Genomic DNA, 21219 nt, shown 5'->3' on the forward strand with positions numbered 1-21219 from the left:
CATATGGAAGCATTCTCTCCTTGTTTGGTTGCTAAAGCAATAGCAGCATGGTAATCCAAATGAAGCAATTAACTTAATGTTCCCCTTCTTTTTCTTTTTATGACAATCATTTCTGGAAATGCTTTTCCCCTTTTCACATTAGTTTATTCACGTGCCTTAACTCTTGAGTTTCAGGTTCCCATGACAGAACATTCAAGATAAAAGGGAAAGCATAAGAAGGCAGAGTACAGTTTTCAGTTATCAAAACTCATAACAGCAAACAATGGACAATCGGCTTCTCAAAGGAAAGTAATCTACTGAGGAAAAAATATCCCAAACCACAATCTTTCCCAACCCTGTACATGACCAGATAATATTTTAGTTACAATAGCTTTAATAGTCAACAATGAAAGTGAGTTTAAAATAAAAAATGGATATTTTAAATAAAAATCCTGTAATTTCAACATGGGTAAAGAAGGAATAATTTTGCTGTCTTAAAAACAAAGAGGAAACAAGTTCACACAGAAAAAAAAAATGAGGTAAAAAGGAGTTGAAAATGTTCTAACTTATTTTTAAACTAGGTGAATGGAAGAGGCATATTTAATGTGCTTATGCATATAATCATAAGGAGTATAAAGATAGTCTCACAATTTTCTATCTTGCTACATCACAGTTCCATTCTCTAGAGCCTCAGCTCAACTCTACAATCAATATGCCAATATTTTCAACGATCAAATCAAGGAAGGAAGATTTCAAAAGGGAGGCACACGTTAGGATCCTCCTGGAAACCTTGTTTCTTGATCTGCAGTCCAATGCTCTACCTCTGAGCTATATCTCCTCCTGGAAACCTCATTTCTTATCCTGTAAATTCCCAACAGAGTAAGTGACACATATGGATTTGGAACCAAAAAGATGTCAAACAGCCCCAGGTAAGTGAAGATGTATTAGGAAGTACACTTTTCCCCTAAAAGTCCAGAAATGGTATATTAAAATATAGTGGAACTGTTTAACATCAAAATTTTAGGTACAACCAAAATTCATTCACAAAACAGAATCCCCTGACAGAGAGTAAAGAGATCATCTCATACATGGTCAGACAACCTTACAGGGATTCTTTCTACAATCAAGTAAGATTACAAATGAGTAAGCACAGTTAGTTAACTGAAAGAGGAAAAAAATTCTAAGCCAACTACAGGTAACAGGAAGTGACTGTCAATTTGTTTCAGAACCAAAAATATATCTACCTTTGTAACAAATAATACCTTGAAAATTCTCTTTTCAATCTAAAGCAGAATATCCTGCCTTTCCTGTTATTGTTGTTTCATTATTTTTCCTCTTTAGACTCTAAATCATGCCTCCAGAACAGAGTCTGAAGATTGCTTCCACTTGGTCAGCGGCAATGTCAGATTGCAAGCAAAGAGCCTGTGTTTCATCCAAGAATCATTAAGCCAAAGGAAACACATTCACAAATACAACTTCTCAGCTTCATTCACTTCCCCAAGTGGCCAGAGGAGCCCATCAACATGAGAAGGCTGGAGGGAGGTGGCAGGTTTCCCCTGGGAAAAGAAACCATATTGACTTACCTTCTCTGCATACTTGAACTTAACATAGAACCAGCTTGACTTGATCATTGCCTCACCTCCTGCCCTCAGAGGAAAATAAAAATGAGAAGAGCAAAAACAAAAAACCCACAATATAGTGCTGGAGAAAAAGCAGTGTGTCAGCAAAGGCTTCTTGCCGATGCTAAGTTTTCCAAAGGATGACAAGTATTCAAAGACAGGAGGGACAAAAGATGGAAAAAATAGAAAAAATCCACTCTTTCAAACCTGGCCCCCTTCCCCTTTATGTTCTTGCACACCTTCCCTGAGCTCCTAAAACACTGTGTGTGATCTTGCTCCGGAAACTGCACTCCAGGACTGCCTTGCCAAGCTGCCGGCCTCTCCCTCCCTCCTGCTCCCTCTGTGTTTCTGTGTTGGCCGGCTGACAAGAGAATTCCTCAAATGGACTTCAACTGCCCTCCTCACAAATGGCACATGTCAGTAAAGGCAGGAGGCAAGCTATGGCCCTGGTACCTCCCAGAAGGACGACCTTCTCCTCTGACCCCTACTCCCACGGGATGAATAATGAATTCCAGCACTCCCCTCAGGACACAGATTAACACCTGGCCAAACATTATTTTGACAAGAGCCTGTGTGTAGGAAAGGGACACTGCCACAGATTTAACCCCATGATCTCCAGAACAAGATCAGGAGGTGACCTTTCTCCATGCCTACAGAAAATTATCACACTAAAAGCAGTACAGTCTCTTTAGCAAACAGTGAATAAGAATCCATCTTAAGTTCTCCAGCTGAAACAACATCTTCCAACCTCTTGTACCAGAGAAAGAAAATGGGGACAGCTTTCTCCTACTATTCGCCCTTACTTGTTCTTGCTGACAGAACAGCTCCTAGTACTCAGCAGCAGGAACTAACAGCTTGGAAACATGATTGACGCTTTATAGACATATTTCTTTTCAGAAACATAAAGAAAATATTTTTATTTTTGTTATACTACCACTAACTCATTAAACTTCCAAGAAAAAGTGTGAAATGGCATCAGCACTCAGTTTAGGAGATGAAAGAAACAGAGAACAGAGAGAAGGGGATGAAATCAAGGAGCATGGTTTGAGCGTACGTGGACGTGAGACACCCAGGCACTGCCACGCTAAGGGTAAATGTGCTCGAGATGTTCAGGCACATAGGAAACAGTGATTCCCAAAATATTAAATAATATTATGGAACATCTCTATTGCCAAGTAAAAAATATTTCCCCAATACAAAATAATTAAGATCCATTTGGAATCAAAAGTAGATTCCGCAGAATGCTGTAAACTATTCCCTACCTGTAAAGAGACAGACAGCAATGCAAAGGAATTTGGATGTATGATGTTATCAGCTTCCATCTTCCAAAGTGGTCCGAAAAGGTCTGAAATATTTTACCATTCAGTTGCTTTGCGCTCCCTCTTCTTTCTACTGCTGACGATAGCATTATAGCTAGTGGGTGGCTTTACCATGACCAGAAGGGTCAACATGTACGTGGGGGCTAAGTCCCTTTCCTGTTGGCAATGGATCAGGAGCACATATGGACCCACTGTTTCATTTCCCTAACTCTGTGTTGCAGAAGCATCAAAGATGTGGTCCTACAAATCCTTCACTGGAGGCACATCAGGCTTTCCTCAGCCAAGGTGTCTGAAGGCGTAACACTTGCTGAGACCTAAAACGTCATTTACTAAACGTCCTCATGGAAAAAGAAGCTGCACTTATCATCGAGCGGAGCAGGAGCTTCATTTAAGCATTCAAAATTTTAGGAGTGATTACCACTGAAAGACCCTCCTGAAAAACCCTACCCCTACTCAAGTCAGTCACAGTTATTACAAACTTCCCTGTGATAATTTTGAAGAAGCATTGTCCTCCACACTAACCTGAACAGTCTAATAGTATTTCAGCAGAGCAGCTACACAAGTGCATAGTAAAACTTCACACTGAGATTGATGGCAAGTGTGTCTTAGAGATCCATGTACAGTGAAGGATCTCAGTGGATTCTAATTCCAGTTAGTAACCAAGTGAGGATACAGATCACAGAGAAGGTAGAAAAGAGAGTCTATGGAATTCACACCAAAAATAAGACCTCTAATTGCTCTGAGAACAATGGCTCTATTCCTACTGGCCCCTCTCAATTCCCTGAAATCTTTCCAGCAGCCAGGTATTCTTTTTGTCCAGAACACCCTTATGTTCCTCCCTCATAGTCTCTCGTCCTTTAGATTGGCACTTAGCTATAACTTCCTGCAAGTTTTCCTTATCCTCATCCCTAAGTTTGGGCTGGGGGCATCTATAGTGTATTGAACTTCTCCCCTCATTAGCACTTATTAGACAATGTTATTGCTGCCTGTTTACTTCTGTGCATCTCCCTCTGAATTAGAGGTCTCTTGAGAGCAAGTCCCCAATCTGCCTCAATAATAGCTACAGTCTGTGGCACCATGCATAGACACAGTTGATGCCTCACTAGTAGCTGCTGGATGGTTGGAAGGAAAAGTTAGATCCTTTAGCAAGAACGGAGATGAGACAATCCATGTAAAGTCCTTAGCACATTTTCTCCAACACGACCAAGTTTTGTATTAATGTTTCCTATCATTATAGCCATGGAGACAGTGGGGAGCATTTGGAACTATCACCAAAAGCATCGAAAAAGCAACTCGGTAAATGCACTGATGGGCAACACTGAAAAAGCTATCAGATGTTGAAGTTCACTGATCTACAGTAACAGTCCAGATAGAGTTGTGATTCTTCTAAGGGGAACACAGGGTCATCAGGGCAGATGAGTGATATGCTGCTGGGAGGAAATGGGCAGGACAAGAGCTTCAGGGAACTGGGGTTACTAATAAGGAAGGTGGTAAGGGGTGAGGGGATTACTCAGGTACTGCAAGCTGAACAAGGAAAGGAGTGAGGCCAGAGGAACTCATAATCTGCAAAAACAGTGAGGTGTACAGGGTTTCACAGGAATTATGGGGTTGGAAGGTAAGGTGACAGAGTGACAACTGACCAACTGTACTTAGAGACATGATGGCAAAAAAAAAAAAACCATCATGTCTTCAGGAAAGATTGTAAAAGAGTAGAGATTTTTAAAATGTCAATCTATTTCCTTGTGATCATTCCCCCTTTGTCCTAAATCCAAAAGCTCACCGAGAAGGGAAAAAAGCAAGGTGATGAAAGATTCCAAAAAGCTAGAATCTGGGTAATCAAGTAGTTAAGACTCATTCATAGGTTTTATGAATATTCTACCCAGGGAGGGACTTTTAAAAAGTTCACAAAAACCAGTATTGCTTAATCTTTAGCATGAGGACCCCTTTTATGCAAAAAGAAATAACAAGTTCCCCATTGATAACATACCAAATTTTAGCAGTCATTCATGGATCAAAGAAACATAAAATGTAAGAATTTAGTAATGCTTTTTAATGAGTTTACATTTTATTAACCATCTCTTCAACAAATGCCTAAGGATAGTGTGCACGCAAATGGGTAGCACATGTGCCCTATTTAGTGTCCTGAAAAAGGCTGTGCCTTCCAGGCTGCGAACTGACCTGGATCAAACACTACAGTGATAAAAGAAGTAAAGCCCAGAGGATAAAGTGACTTCACCAAGGTCTCACAGCTGGTCCATGTCTGAGCTGGGTCTACCAGCTTTCCCGGCTCCAGCATGCCACTGCATAGAAGAGTCTCCCTGAGAAGACTGTAACTGTATTATACATATCAGGTAATATAGTAGGATTGTGGAACAGTAGGAATTAATAAGAACAGACAAATTTTCTTAGAGCTAAAGAGAGTAGGGACATGTTCTATTTATTTTTTCTCCCAAATATCTAATATTTGCATGAATCTAGGACATTACTTAATGGATAGGAAGGAGGGAGATCAACCTCAATTTAGGAGGTAGATTATTGGTTTTGTTCTGTTTAAAGTATCTTAAAAGAGGAAAAGGAAATGAACCAGTGGCGGCAGGGAGAAAAGGCTACTTTACAGGAGAGAGTACAATGCATCAGGCAATGGTTAAACGTAAGAGCTTTGAAGACTGAGGGCCCCTGGTTCCAATCCCAGCCATGCCAAATGCTGGGTGTAACTGCAAACTAACCACTTATCTCTCAACCTCAAGTTCCCCATCTGTAAACGGAGGGTAATCAAACCTATCTTAAAATGAGGACTCCTTTGAGAATTAAATAGGCTCATAGCTGTGAAGCAGTTAACATAGCTCCAGGCTCACAATTGAGCTTGATAAAAGGTAACCACAATGTCACCTTAAATTACATCACAACCTCCTAACCTCTGCTTAGTAGTTACAGTCAGCTAAAGATACTTACAGAAACATCACTTCTTAGACTTCCACTCAGAAACTCCACCTGCTATGATACAGCCTTAATTATCCTCTGATTAAGTCCAAAGCCTGACATCCTATAAAGATGGGAAAAGGACCAGAGAGGACACCAGAAGTCTACCCGATTCCTTGGAAGGTGTTTAGTGGTGAAAGATTATATGGCTTGTGAACTGCAAGACGGTCACCTCCTCCAACAGGAGTGTGTTCTCTAATTTATCCTTAATGTTTTCTGGAAAATTAAAAGTTCATAAAAACACACACAGAGATATAACAAACTATCAAGTGAGCCCTTATTATTAGTAGTAATAACTTATTCTTAACTCTGAAACCACAACCAAGACAGGCTTCTGCAGCAACTTATTTTCATTTCCTGGCATAAACTCCTTCTCCTTCCATTTCCCACCCACCTTTTTTGTTTTGTTTTAAACAGACAGTTTACTGTTAAAATGGGATGATCTATGCGGAGGAATTGCTTCAGCTGCACAAAAACAACTCTCCACTGCAGCTGTACTTGGAACACATCATTTCCTCTGGCAGAGCATCTGAATGCTTTCTAAGAGAGTCTGAAGAGGTATGATGGGTGCTCAAGGACTTTCCCTTTTCTCAGCCAAAAGAGCTGGTCACAGCTCTTACAAAACCTTCAGAAGGATTCATTCATCTGTCAAAAACCGTACGTCTTCCACCCTTTGTATGTGCTTTTCTTCTGCTAAGAATGAGTTTCTCTTTTTCAGCCCTCCTAGTCCCTACCCAAGCAAGCACACAGGCATTTATGCATGAGCTGTGCACACACACGCACACACACATACATGCACACATGCACACGCTCACCTTTACTTAACTCAAAATTCTCTCAGACCCGAACATTTTACAAAAGTCTCCTTTGACCCTCAAAGAAAGAATTTGCAAATGAAACAACTCAGAAGTTTAGCTTAACAGTAAAGCTTAAAATAACTTCAACTGCGATGCAAAGTACAAAGATAGAGCTGAATTGTAAACAGAACTGTTTCTATCCTACAATCTGCTATTCAGCAGAAAAAGAAAGCCCCATGCACTTTCCTACTTATTACATCCCATGATAAATGTGTACTTCCTTAAATCTTTAGGGGGACGGAGAAGTACATATCATCTGAGCATTTCAGGAGGCAGAAATCATGCCTGTGTTATCTGCATCTGACCTCTTCTCTGCTCCTAAGAGGCACAGGGCCTAGCAGGAAAGAAGCCAGGGCCCATTGCCAAGAACAGAATTAAATGGCACCAGCTCCAAGCTAAGTGGTTTAGAGTCCTTAAGGGAACCAGGCAAGAGGTCCATCCAGGATTTTGAAGGTGGGAGAATGATCTCAAGGGACACCAAGCCATCTTGTAAGGAAGAAAAGTTGATGATGAGAACCGCCTCTATAAAGGTCAGCTCCAGGGTTCCTTCCCTCCTCTACAGTGTTCACTCCTGGATAATGTTCCTCCCTTGCCGTACGTATCATCAGGGCAAGCAAAAACAAGCTATCACAGAGCTGGATACATGAATAATGCCCCGGCACGTGTTGAAGGATAGCAAATAGTGTCAGTGCTTGAACCAATAACCTTCACAAAGGTGCTCCTTGATGCTTAGAATTCCTTGAGGTTGTATGAGTTTTGTTATTTTTTTTCCTCAGAACTTTCCAAAAAGCCCTCAGAAAGGTTCACCTGCTTAAGTTAAAGGGAGGAAATCATGCTAAAGTCAATCATTTTCTTCTGAGAGGAAGCGTTACATAGCCTTACAATGTGGGCTCTATCTCTGTAAACAATATGTTAAGAAACATTTCTGTAAACAGTATGTTAAGAAACACTTTTCTATTATAGAAATATGTCCAGTTGTATAAACTAGCTAAATAAATTGGCCTGACATTAAGGTCAGAGAATTTTGAGTTAAAAACCCCTATTGGAATCTGTTCATACTTCCATTGCTATAAAAAGAGAAGACAACAGATGCCCATAGTGTGAAAGGAACAGTTACATAATCAAAGGAAATTATCAGAATATACTGAGATTACAACTAACAACAGGATCAATGTTAAAGAGATTTTCCTAAAAGGTTCCTAAGAATAGGTACACTATGATCTATTTTAAAACATAAAAGTAAGCTCTGATACAAACACCTTGTTTATCTATAAAATGGATGCACCCAAAACACTCAAATTCAAGAGACAGGGAAGCACTTTCCCCTTAGACTTCAGAACTTCTCAGAGATAGGAGTTATACATTTTACATAAGCCATACTACAGATTGCTAATTGAGTGTTCCATCAAAAACTCTACACCAACAGATCTGATCCTTACCAGTTACATTCAAGACTCTGTGGAGACACTGGTAGCCAAACACAAAATGTAAAGATTTTACAAAAATAATGCAGTATCTGATGCACAAAAACAGGTAACCAACAATACATACTGAGGAGTTAGCAAACACATGGACAGCAAACCATTCTCCACAAGGTACACCAGAAGGAATGATATATACACACACACCCCCAACACACACACACACACACACACACACACACACACACACACACACACACACAGACAGAGAATAATCTGAGACTGAAATCCTAGTCTGGTTGAGAAGACTAATGATACACACAAGAAATGACTTATGATCTCCTATTATAAAACAACAAATCTCAAAAGTGCAAATCAATATACCACACACAGAAGTTGATGAGCATCTAGAAAGCAATAAGAGGGATTAAAGGTGGACAAGATAACTTCTGATGAAAAGGAAGCTTCGGAGAAAATACAGAGGCTCATTAGGTCCACGGAAAGGGATACGACATTCCAAATAGACATAAAACACCTACAAAAGCAAAAGATAAGATAATGGAAATGGTGATCTTTTCCATCAATATACATTTCACTGATTAACTCTGCATGTTCATCTCTGCAATAAATGCTTTTGGAAAACCACTGATTCTGAAGCTCGATATTGTGTCTTTTCATAAAAATGTGCCTGTAAATACTTATTTCTATATAACAAATCATATACCTACTCCCTTTATACACAGAATTACACAGATAAATGGCAGCCAAGTTATTTTAACTGGTTGTGCAGCATGAATTCAGAATGATTATAATTACAGTTTCTCTTTTAAAATGAGGTTTTGTTCTTTAATATTCATTGACTACTAGCTTGCTTCCCACACACAACACATTATTTACTCTACAGTGGTTTGGTGCATCAATTATGGTAATAGTTTGTGAATAACATTCACATTATGGAAAAATGAGCCTGGTTACTTAGCTCTCCCTCTGGAAAATTGTCACAAACATATGTATCATCTGTCTCTACTTAGAGCACAGCAATTAGTAATTATAGCTGTATATACTTTTTTAAAGTAAAGGGGGAAAATAGACCTGAAATGTCATGTTTCCAAATGTTCTTAGAATGTTATCTAAAATTATTTTGTTTGAATTCTAGTTGAAAAGAGAAAATGCAGTTTGACAAAATGAAAAATCACTAATAGCATGCTGGATATGGAGAAATAGACAAAGCATCACACAAATGACATCACCTACTAAACAATTCCTTCTTCATCCAGACAGATTAGAAAGAAACAGGCCTTGGGCTGTGGCAGGCCTGACTATAGCAGCCATACTGTGAAGCAAGACAGACTCAGACTCAGACCCTGGTCATATATTCTCTAGCTCAGTTAACCCATTGTTTATGGAGTGCCTTCTATATACCAGGTGCAGTACATGTTCTATAGAAACAGTAAGACAAAACTATTTTTCCAAAGGTTACTATGTACTAGGGAACTAGAAGCATAACCAATACAATTTTGTATAAAGTGTGCAGAGTTTAAAAGAGGTTTAAGAGAGAGAAATAGTTCAGAAAGGTATTTCTTTTGGCAAAGAAAGAGGATAAGAGATATAAAGCTTTTCCAAGAAACAGACTCCTGAGCTGCAGTGACAGTATGATATGGAAGGTCATGATCCAAGAAAGAGAAATCCTGGGGAAATCCTAGGTGATAACAAAGTGTGAGATCCAAAAATGAGAATGGATACTTAGCAGGTGGAGGTGAGGGATATCGGGGAGGGGGCCAAAGACCTAGGAAGCTTGGTTTTTGATGGTCATCTACATAGATATTGAAATTGTCCAGATCACACATTACTTAACTTCTCTGACTCCAAATTTGTAATTACTACTCATTTGTAAAACAAGAAAAATAAAACTTCCCCAAGGATTTTTGAGAGAACTGAATGAGAGTATTCTGTAAGTAACTTGCATAGTTTCTGGCACCAGCAGGCTCCCAAAATCTCTTTAAATATTAGCACTTTATTGTAATCAAGAAAATATTTAGAAAAAACACAACAGGAACAATGAGAGTTTTGAAAAACAGGAAGGTAGAGAATAGCAGTCATAGTAAGAAGGACAGGGTAGAGACCATGAAAAATCAACAGCCGTAATAGGTGCTGTTCTTCCACACTGCCTTCAAAGACTGATCACTTGAGGGTCCAGAATTTCCAGAGGTAACGGGCAAAATTTGGGACAACTGATTACTAACAGGAGACCTGAAAGTATTTCCCTTTGCATAGGTGAAATGTGAGAATTTACAGTCTAGTCCAGAATAGCTGTGGTGTACATATCACAGAAGCATCTAGAATTTGGTCCTCTCTAAATGTCATTCTTCAAGGAATACTCTGGCTTTCTCCTTTCCCATGCCAAAAAGAGGCAGGCAACCACAAAAACAATCCAGTCATACTGCCTACCTGCATTACCTGAGGACTTGTTAAAAGTGTACATTCTCAGGCCTTCCCCAGGCCTACCGACTCAGACCCCTTGGAGGTGGAGCCTAGCAGTCGGTTCAACAAGCCTTCTAGGTGATTTTGGTGCAGAAAAAAGTCTGAAAATCAGTAATCTAGTGCCATATTGTAGTTGCAGAGTGACTACCTGAAACAAGCCCAGAGAGAAGGCTACACAGTGTCAGTCTCTGGACTCCTAGCCCTTTGTCTCCTCCCTAAACTACATGGTTTGTGTAGAGATCTAAGAAGTAAATGTGCCCAGCTGTGTTGCTTTTAGCTCTGCCCCTGCTCTACTGCACCTCACCTCCACTTGGCCCTGATGGAAGTATTTTCTTGCAAGCGGGGCACATGAGATAGAAGCCAAACAGCCCATGGCTAAGTTACCATGCAGTGGCACCAGAAGTCAGTCCTGATTTATCTTCTAGAGTAGAGGTTCACGCCTTTTTTCAGTAAAGGGCCAGAAAGTAAACACTTTAGGTTTTGCAGGCCATACAGTCTCTGTCATAATTATTCAACTATGCCATTATAGCTAAGAAGCAGCCACAGAAGATACATAAACAAAGGGATACCGTTATGTTCCAATAAAACCCGATTTACAAAAAAAATACCAGGTCAGGTCTGGCTGGTGGGCTACAGTTTGCCAACTTCTGCTGTTGAAGATGGCTGGCATACAGCAGGTGTTCTACAAATACTCTGGTGAATGAATGAATGAATGAATGAATGAATGAATAAAAGAGTGAGGACTAGCTGTTGTTGCTCACTACATCCATCAAATTCATCAATGCCTGTCCTTCATCCTTTTATTTATTCATTTATTTTCAGTACCTCACCACCAGGGCTGTTACATACACTTACTTGTGTAGGATACACTTGCAGAAAGATGAAGGACTGAAGGGGTGCTGAATTCCAGCCCACAACCCGTTTGCCAAACCATGTGCCCTAGTACAGGGCTGCTATGCCAGGAGAAAGGGGAGACTTTTTATAACCTGCACAAAGGCACAGGCCACTCGCCAAACCATGTGCCCTTGGAACTGAATCCACTTGGGAGAATTGTTATCTAATTCGTACATGAACACCCTCCCTGTTTCACTTCCCTCCTGTGTCCTCACCTTTTCCTTCTTCTCTTCATCCAGACCCCAAGATACCCATTAATAATCACTGGATGCCTCTACTGGTAGTTCTCCAGAACAAAAATGGTCTCCAAATGTTTTAAATTAGGAATCTTTATCAGTACAAAAAAATTCTAACATATTCCCCTGATATATATGTAACTATATGGCACAGCTGTATCACACAAACCATATAATACATAAATAAATGTAAGGAATGATACAAAGATAAAATGAACACAACTTTTAATGTTTTATCCAACATAATGAGCTAATATCTCAGGGTACAACATCCGTTTAGGGCAAGGTAAATCATTAACGATCATGGATATAAACCTAAGTTCCCACTTTTTAAAAATTTCAATTTTTTTGTCTGACTTCTACTACATATGATTATATAGTCGCTGTTTGTACCCAGTGATGTGGTTGATAAGGAGCTCATTAAAAAAAAAAATGTCAACTCTGTCATTTTCCTGCTGTTGCCCTGTGTTTATGTTCTCTCATTCCACAGTTTCTTTGATGAAACTTTTAAAAATCACTTGCTCTCTGCCAGTCGTGGTGGCTCCCACATGTAATCCCAGAACTTTGGGGGGCCAAGGCAGGCGAATTGCTTGAGCAGGAGTTTGAGGCCAGCCTGGCAAAACCCCATCTCTCCAAAAAAAGAAAAAGAAAAAACTTAGCCAGATGTGGTGATCCACACCTATAGTTCCAGCCATTTGGGAGGCTGAGGTAGGAGGATCGCCTGAGCCCAGGAGGTTGAGCCTGCAGTGAGCTGTGATCACACCACTGCATTCCAGCCTGGGCGATGAAATGAGACCCTGTTTCGAAATAAAAACAAAACCACTTGTTCTCTTTGCTAAAAGTAAATAATATAACCTATTAACATGCTTTATGAGCCATACAAACTGGAGCACATCATGCAATGAAAGGCTGAAGGAATGTGCCACTTTAGGAACCCCCACTCTTCCTTCCGAACCTGCCACACCCTACAGAGCACGGGACTGACTGTCTCACAGGCCGAGTGATGCTACACTGTCAACTCGGATATTAAGTAACAGCAACATTTAATCTCTTCCTTAAGATAGAAATAAATCCACATATAATTTCGACCGCTTTTTTGGTGCTCCCATGGATTATCCTAAAAATCTTGTAAGGGGTTGAGGAGAGAAGGCACCTATCTCACCGTAAAGATTTCCACTCCACATCACTGTTTCAACCACAGGTGACCTTGACTGTAAAACCAATTTAGTGAGTAATCACAATTACGGGTGAGTATGTATTAACAGTGTAAAACAGAAAAGGAAATATTAGAGTGAACTGCACATATAACTAAACTTTCAGTTTTATATGAGTACATGTAAGCACAGGTATGTATGTGCATTTGAGCATGTGCACATGTATGTATACTTGATGACATACACTGTATTTCTAACTGTGAGCTGGGACAAAAAATGTTTTGAAAGCCATAATCAAGGTGAAAGATTTGGAAACTGCCACAGATGAGACGCCAGCACAATTAGTGTGGTCAAAATGCCAGGTGAAGAGAGGGAGAGAAGGCAAAGCAGCAGCTGGGGTGTGATGGAAAGAACACCAGGCCTAAGTGAGACTTGCCTCTGAATGCTGGTTCTACACTGTCTAGGTGTGTCAATTAGGGAAGACACAACCCCCAAACCTCTGCTTTCTTTAACTAAAAAGTGGGGCTATGATACTTATGAAGTTGTATCATGACTGGAAATCATGACAGTCACTATACAATGTCTGACACACAGTAGGTATTAATGTCAAATGATAATTGTAGGGTAAACACCCCTGAGAGCAATAACTTGAGCATACCCTTAAAATGACACTGTATGGCAGATGCACCTGAATGTGTGTGTCGAGCTAGGGAGTCCCAGAGTGGCCAATCCAGAGATTCATTCCTTGTCTAGCAGGAATATCTGAGCCCCCTGCCCATGCCATGGAACATGGGCCATATAGGGAATTGAGGTCGTAAACTTTGGGTTGGATGCAAGTTGTCAGGTGGAAGTCGTTAACGGGAGGGTGTTAAGCGAAAATGCTCTATAAACTGCATGCTGTTTGCAAAGCGGCTGTGGTTTTCCTGCCCAGCCCTCTGCCACTGAGTGGCGCCGGTATGTTGTCCAGCCTGCCGCCACTGGACTCTCTCCCCTGCACGTAAGCTGCCACTGGACTCTCTCCCCTGTATGTAAGCCCCTAATAAAACCCCATGTCTGGTTTGCTGGCTCTGGGTCTCTTCTTCTTGGCCTCTTGAACCTGGTGCCTTCCCTACTGAGATGAAAAGAGGTTTAGCATAACACATGATTTCCTCTTAAACTGGAGAAGTAGAGAACCTTGTTATGGAACCTAAACACACAACAAGACATATAGCAAAGATGGGCATCAGAGAAAGCACTGTCCAGAGCTTTATGCATCCTGACCTACCTGGCAAGTTCTCTTTGATAGCAGAAGAGATAATGTTCTGTAAAGGAACACAGATGTTGAGAAACATGTAATAGCACCCTCCCTCCCTACCACCTCTGAACATACCCTCGAGGCTAAAGAAAATATAAGCAAAAGAAACAAAGAAATGAAATACTGTTTTAAAAAACAGCCCCTCTTAATCTCCAGCTTCCTTCAGCACAGCTTTCATTATTCATGGAGACAGCCTAAGCAATTTGTAAGCAATATGCAAAACATATTAACTTGGAAATTCAGGAAAATTCATATGGTGTTACAGAACAAATGCAAGCTGATCTATGTAGAAGTTCCACTTAAGAGCTGTTCCAGCCATCGTGATGGGTTCTTACAGACAACCCCCAAAATCCATTTGGTTTCTCCAAAGGCTAGATTAGCTTTAATAACTCTAAAATATTAGACACCAAACATGAAACCCTTGCTCAGTGCAGACTGAAGACCACAAATGCCTCTAATGATTACTGGGATCACTTGAATTTCTCAAATAGCCCGAAAGATAAAGGTTCTAAACCTGGTTGGGTCACTGACCAGCTTGATAACCTTGCGTAAGGCAAAACTTTGAACTTCTCTTTTCCCATGTACAAAATAATGAAGCTGTCCAAAAATAACAAACTGGCAGTTCTGTTTTATTTGGCCAGCACATTATCTTTTACAAAATCGTTTTGAGAACAAGGCACCATTCTCCCAGCAACTGGGGAGGTCAAGGCAGGAGAATCACTTGAGCCCAGGAGTTCAAGGCTACAGTGAGCTATGATCATGCCACTGCATTCCAGTCTGCCCGACAAAGCTAAACCTCATCTCTAAAAGTGAAAATTAAGCCAGGCATGGTGGTGTACACGTGTAGTCCTAACTACCTGCGAGGCTGAGATGGCAGGATTGCTTGAGCCCAGGAGTTTGAGGTTGCAGTGAGCTATGATAGCACCACTGCACTCTAGCCTGAGCAACAGAGCGAGATCCTATCTCTAAAAAAATTAAAAATTAAAATAAACAGGTTTGAGTATACAATATTGTTAATTATAGTCACTATGTGGCATAAATGAAATTTGCTAAGAAGGTATATATTAAGTATTCTCACTATAAAAAGAAAAGTGGTAACTACGTGGAGTGATAGATATATTGATTAGTTTGATTTTGAATATTCATAATGTATACTTATATATCCCATAATCTATACACAAGCTATACACCTTAAATATATGTAAATACTTTAATTATCAACTATACCTCAGTAAAGCTGCGGAGTGGGGAGGAATGGAGCAAACACTCTGCAGTCTGTCATAGGCTCCAGCTCTCTCTAATAGAGAGGAAATCATAAGGGAATAGCCACACAAATATGTTATCTGCTCAGCTGTGAGGTATATGCAGACAGATCTAGGGGAAGGCCAGCCCTTGACTCTAAAGTAGGAACTCATTAAGGGCCCAAACAACTTTTGTTTCTGGCTGAAAGTAGTTGGGGGGTACTAATATTACTTTCAGACCTCTTTCTCAGCAACTGACCTAAAGTTAAGTGCTCAGTCAAGCTTATGAAAAAATAGGGAACAAGGTATTTCTATGAAGAAATTTCTACAAAAAAGAATTTCTAATGGCTTATGTACCCAAAGAGTTCTAATAGCTCTGCCTGCAGTTTCCGTCACTGGCTGGCCACCCTTCCAATGAATGGGAAATAAACACAAGGCTGAGTCTCCCCAGATGTTGGAGAGCATTCCAGCTGCTGAACACAACCTGTTTGTAATTTTCTACTCAACCATCAGAATGAAAACACAAACCTTCAGAAAAACAGGCCCTTAAACTTCCTCCTGACTGCTGTTAGTGGTTTCTTTAATCTTTTAAGCTCTTGGGCTTAATACAGCAGCTGCCATCAAGAGTACTTATTGTTGCTGAGAATAGAAAGAAAGAAAAAAAATCATACTAAATTCAGAAACATGGATTTCCATTCTGCCAGAATCTAGGCTAAATGGCAGGGGTGAGGGGAACACAGTGATAATGGGAATCAGAAATAATCACCATGAGGAAGCAGATGGGCTTGAAAGGGGCATCAGGCGTGTCTAGTGTGCTTAGGGAATTACTTTAACTCCTCACACCCACTCCAGTTTCAACACTGTCATCCTTTCAGGACAAGATTTCTTAACAGAGTTCTTATCAAACGACACTGAGATAGGTTTTATGTAAATATATCACATAAACCCTTCTCTAGAACATGCCACTAATTTAGGGGAGGGAGGAGGGAAATTCAAAATGTAAATATTCTCAAATGTCATGGTTACACAACTTGAGCATAGGAAGAAACATGTTTCCTGTCATCTAATGCAGTGATCCTCAAATGTGTCCAAACTGCCCTCCACAGCAGAAAAGACTGATTAAAAACAAGGGATATCTATTTGTGGCCTGCTGTACAAACAATATTTCTTTCATTTTTGTGATGATACCTTTAACACTATATGAAGACTTATGAGTTCCTTTTAGTCTTTAATATATGTTTGCTTAAGTATAAAATTAATGTCTTACCAAAAGCCTCAAGTGAATAGACATGAAAGGCAGGAAGATATGCCTGTTGTGTCCCTTGTGTGTTTATACTGTGACTTCAGGTAGCTCCTAGTACATTGCCACACTTTCCCAAAAAACACACAAGGAAACATGATCTAGTTCAATGCTACAGTTCTGATAACGGGGAAAAAAATAAGACCCACAGAGGCAGAAACTCATGCCCAAAGTCATACAACTTAGATATTTAACCCAGTATTACAACTACTAGTTCAATGGAATGTACTTTTCACTAATTTAAAATGATCCTTCATATTAGCTTATAAATGGTAGAAGAAAACGAAAAAGCTTACTAAAGAATTAAACTCCCTCCCTCATAATTGCCCAAACCTTGCCAACCTTTGAGGGTGAGTCCCAAGACACATGCTGCTTGCTGCCCATGAACGATCTGCATTTGGAATCACATTAATGTCTTAATAATTTAGTGAATGTTCAGCATTGATTACTTTCATTTGGTTAATTTAATATGATTTTTCCATTTTTATGACAAAAAGTATGGGTACACAAAAACATGTAAAGGACAAAATAAACACCACAAATATAAATTTACACTTTCAGACTTTTACAGTTTTTGGAAGGAAAAAAATATAAATATTATCCCTTGAGAGAAAACTACAAAAAAGGGTTCAATCCTTAGAAATAAAAAAAGGCCATAAAAGTGCAGTCAAAATAATTAGCAACTAAGGTACCTAGAATTTAAATCTAAGCACTTTCCCTTTAGGTAAATCGAGTAAAAAACACAAAACATAAAGTAACTGAAATAATCTGTTTGTCCTTTCTAAATAAAACCCAAGGTCTTTCAAATCAGTTTTCCAGATTTTGAGCCAGGGGAAGAAGCCTTCAAATAGACCCAACACATAAATAATCACGAGTTAAAGCCATGTTTTTCCTCTGTAAAATAATCGTCCTTTTTTCTTATATCAGTAGTTCATTAGCTAATGGATACCCTTAATGAATTCCTGTTGAAAGGAAAAATCAGCTACAATCACACTTCACAGTGCAAGTCCCACAGGAACAATGAAAAACCCAGCTGCCATCTTGGAATCCTGGAATCGCCTCTTCTGATGAGGCTCCCCACGGTCATTTTAAAAAGCATAAAAGTGTTCATCATCCCACAGGCTGTTTTTCAAACTGCCTTACCTAATTCTCTGTGTGGATTTACTGAGTCCTCAAAAAAGCCTAATGCAAAATGGATAGCTACTGTCCAGTATCTCTGGTGTTAGAAAGGCTCATCATCCACCCTCAGTTTTCCAAGGTTTCAGATGCTTTACCAGGTAGCATGGACTCTGTCTGGCCCTGCAGTTTCAGAGCACAAACTGATGAAAAGAAAATACAATCCTGATCAGAACAAGAACTGAGAAACTAGAATTCTTCCTGTTTTCTAAAGACTAAAAACTTGCAATGCTACTCTAGAAGCAAAAAAGCCTGAAGAGTCGAGTGGACCAGTGGTTGGAAGGAGGTTGAGATCACCATACCCCATAATTAACTAAAACAACTTAGGAAGTCCTTTTAAAGAAGTTCTGTTGACAAATTATAAAAACTAATTTTGCTGAGTTAAATACAATTGTAACAACATCGAAATCTACAATAAAATATTTATCTAAAGCAATCACTGTTGGAAACAAAAAAAGTTCTTCCTTGCAAACGTATAGCCATACTCACTGCTATAACCTTCTCCAAATCTACCCTTTCTTCCCCCTCCCCACTCTTCATGAGCAGTGAGGCTTTAAAAAAAAAAAAAAGAGACAGGGTCTTGCTATGTTGCCCTGGCTGGTCTCAAACTCCTGGGCTTAAGCGATCTGCTCACCTCAGCCTCCCAAAGTGCTGAAATCACACAGACATGAGCCACCCCACCTGACCAAATCCACCCTTTTTTAAGACGGGATCTGTACTAAATATGTAAATATAGTACTTATTGCAATGGCATGACTTTGCCATCCATGGATGGCTCCATTCCTCCTCTTTATTCGTACTCCTAGAAAATCTGTATACAGCATACCTTGACATTACTTGGCCTTCACTTAGAACACTAGACCAGAAGTCATGTGGGAGTACTTGGTTATAAGGTGATCAGAGAAGCTACCGTAAATATGCTTACACTGTTAAAAGTTTTAAAATGAAAATATGCCAAACATTATCGGACAACCCATAATTATAATAGAACTTTTTGAGAAGTAACTTAACACACTGTCTCTCAACATATTATTTCATCCTCCAAATCTGCCAGTGCATAACTTTTCCATTTTAAAAATAAAAAAACTATGTTGAAAAAATTTAATTATCTTGCCCAAAATCACATACCTAGAAAGTGGCTGAACCAGGATTTGATTCATTTACCTAACTCCAACATCCACATTCTTTCTGCCTGCTCATGCAAATTTCAATAGGACATACACTAGTAAAATTTAGCTTTGCAAATCTGATTTTCTGAGCCTTAGGATAAACAGAGCTGCTCACAAAGTATAGTGCAGAAACCTTGTGCCACGTTTTTAAAATTTATATAGGTATAGCTATAGATACAGATATATAGCTCACAGTTTTATTTTGTCCAGTATGGCAACATAACTGGCACTTTTTGAAGAGAGAAAAAAAAAACCAGTATATGTTCTAACCAATATTTAGGGAAAAAGCAGCCCCAATTATTCACTCAATTGATCTCTTGTAGAAATGGCAAGTCATCTCAGTCTAAAACACTGAGGGTCTCCATAGTCACCTAAAGCTGCAATGACCTTCCTGAAGTACCTGAAGTACACACCAGAGAGTAAAGATCATAATTAGATCCAAACATTTATTAAGCATCCAGTTCAATTTAACAAACATCTATTAATTATCCACTATGCACCAAGCACCAAGGAATGTACCAGCAATACAAACAAAGGCAGTAACTGAACCAGACAAGTTGCTTCTAAAGAAGTCGAGAGCACAGACAGGGGAATCCTAAGAGCCAGGCTACAACCAAGTGCTACAGAGACATTTGGAAGAAGAGCAGCATCATGGAAAGTTCATGGAGAATGTGACATTCCACTCAGATCTTGAAAAATGAACAGCAAATTTCCTGATAACATGAGGAACATTAAGTATTTCTTTTTTTCTTCTTCTTTATTATACTTTAAGTTCTAGGGTACATGTGAACAACGTGCAGGTTTGTTACATATGTATACTTGTGCCATGTTGGTGTGCTGCACCCATCAACTCATCAGCACCCATCAACTCGTCATTTACATCAGGTATAACTCCCAATGCCATCCCTCCCCCTCCCCCCCCCATAATAGGCCCCGGTGTGTGACGTTCCCCTTCCCAAGTCCAAGTCATCTCATTGTTCAATTCCCACCTATGAGTGAGAACATGCGGTGTTTGGTTTTCTGTTCTTGCGATAGCCCCTACAAAGGACACGAACTTATCCTTTTTTATGGCTGCATAGTATCCCATGGTGCATATGTGCCACATTTTCTTAATCCAGTCTGTCACTGATGGACATTTGGGTTGGTTCCAAGTCTTTGCTATTCTGCACAGTGCCGCAATAAACATACATGTGCATGTGTCTTTATAGCAGCATGATTTATAATCTTTTGGGTATATACCCAGAGGAACATTAAGTATTTCTAAACAGAATCAAACCTAAGTTTAGACTATATATCTGATAGTGGCTTCAACTGGGAGGTAGAAAAACTAAAGTAAATCTTTTAATGTAGTTTATTGTGCAAGGCAAAATGCATACTGGTTAGAAGCAATGGCTTTGCTAATTGCTAGCTCTATTACCACAGGCAAGTGGCATTAGCTTTTCTAAGTCTCAGCCACCTTCTCTATAAAAATGTGGACAAAAATAGCACCTACATGACAGGTTGATTGTGAGAATTGGATGGGATGATTCGTGAAAAACATTTACCACAGTAACTGACCCACGGTAAGCACTCAGTATGTTTCATTCCTGCTGAGGCATGAGACAACAGGGAAACTATCTTGCAGGCATTTTCCATTTGTCTTTATGTATGTTACATTATACGCATTACATACACACACTAAGTTATATCCACTCTGTTTGTCACTTAGTTTGTGATGTTCTAATGGTAGATGAGTGCAAATTACAATAAGGCTAGGTGACCAGTAAAAATAATAAAAATCAAGATATAGGCCGGGCATGGTGGCTCATGTCTGTAATTCTAGCATTTTGGGAAGGCAGGCGGATTACTTAAGTTGAGGAGTTCGAGACCAGCCTGGCCAACATGGTGAAACCCCATTTCTACTAAAAATTACAAAAACTAGCCAGATGTGGTGGCATAGGCCTGTAGTCCCAGCTACTCGGGAAGCTGAGGCAGGAGAATCGCTTGACTCCTGGAGGTGGAGGTTGCAGTGAGCTGAGATCACGCCATTGCACTCTAACTTGGGTGACAAGAATGAAACTCTGTCTCACAAAAAAAAAAAAAAAAGAAAGAAAGAATAGA

The 21219-nt window shown here is 39.7% G+C and overlaps 1 protein-coding gene across 6 annotated transcripts in view; it reads right to left on the reverse strand.

Annotated features, from left to right (window-relative positions):
- AUTS2 (activator of transcription and developmental regulator AUTS2) overlaps positions 1-21219 on the reverse strand; it is a 1206807-nt gene that overhangs the window by 822389 nt on the left and 363199 nt on the right. Inside the window, exon 1 of one of the 6 annotated variants that reach the window (XM_050783560.1) lies at positions 1563-20011. The exons of the other annotated variants lie outside the window; for them this stretch is intronic. Coding sequence (XP_050639517.1) covers positions 1563-1610 — 48 coding nt within the window. The 5' untranslated portion in view covers positions 1611-20011. Of the gene's footprint in view, positions 1-1562; positions 20012-21219 lie in introns of those variants that run through there. 6 annotated transcript variants of the gene reach the window in all.

Source organism: Macaca thibetana, chromosome 3 (genome assembly GCF_024542745.1).
Source record: "Macaca thibetana thibetana isolate TM-01 chromosome 3, ASM2454274v1, whole genome shotgun sequence".
In the NCBI taxonomy this organism is placed as follows: Eukaryota; Metazoa; Chordata; class Mammalia; order Primates; family Cercopithecidae; genus Macaca; species Macaca thibetana.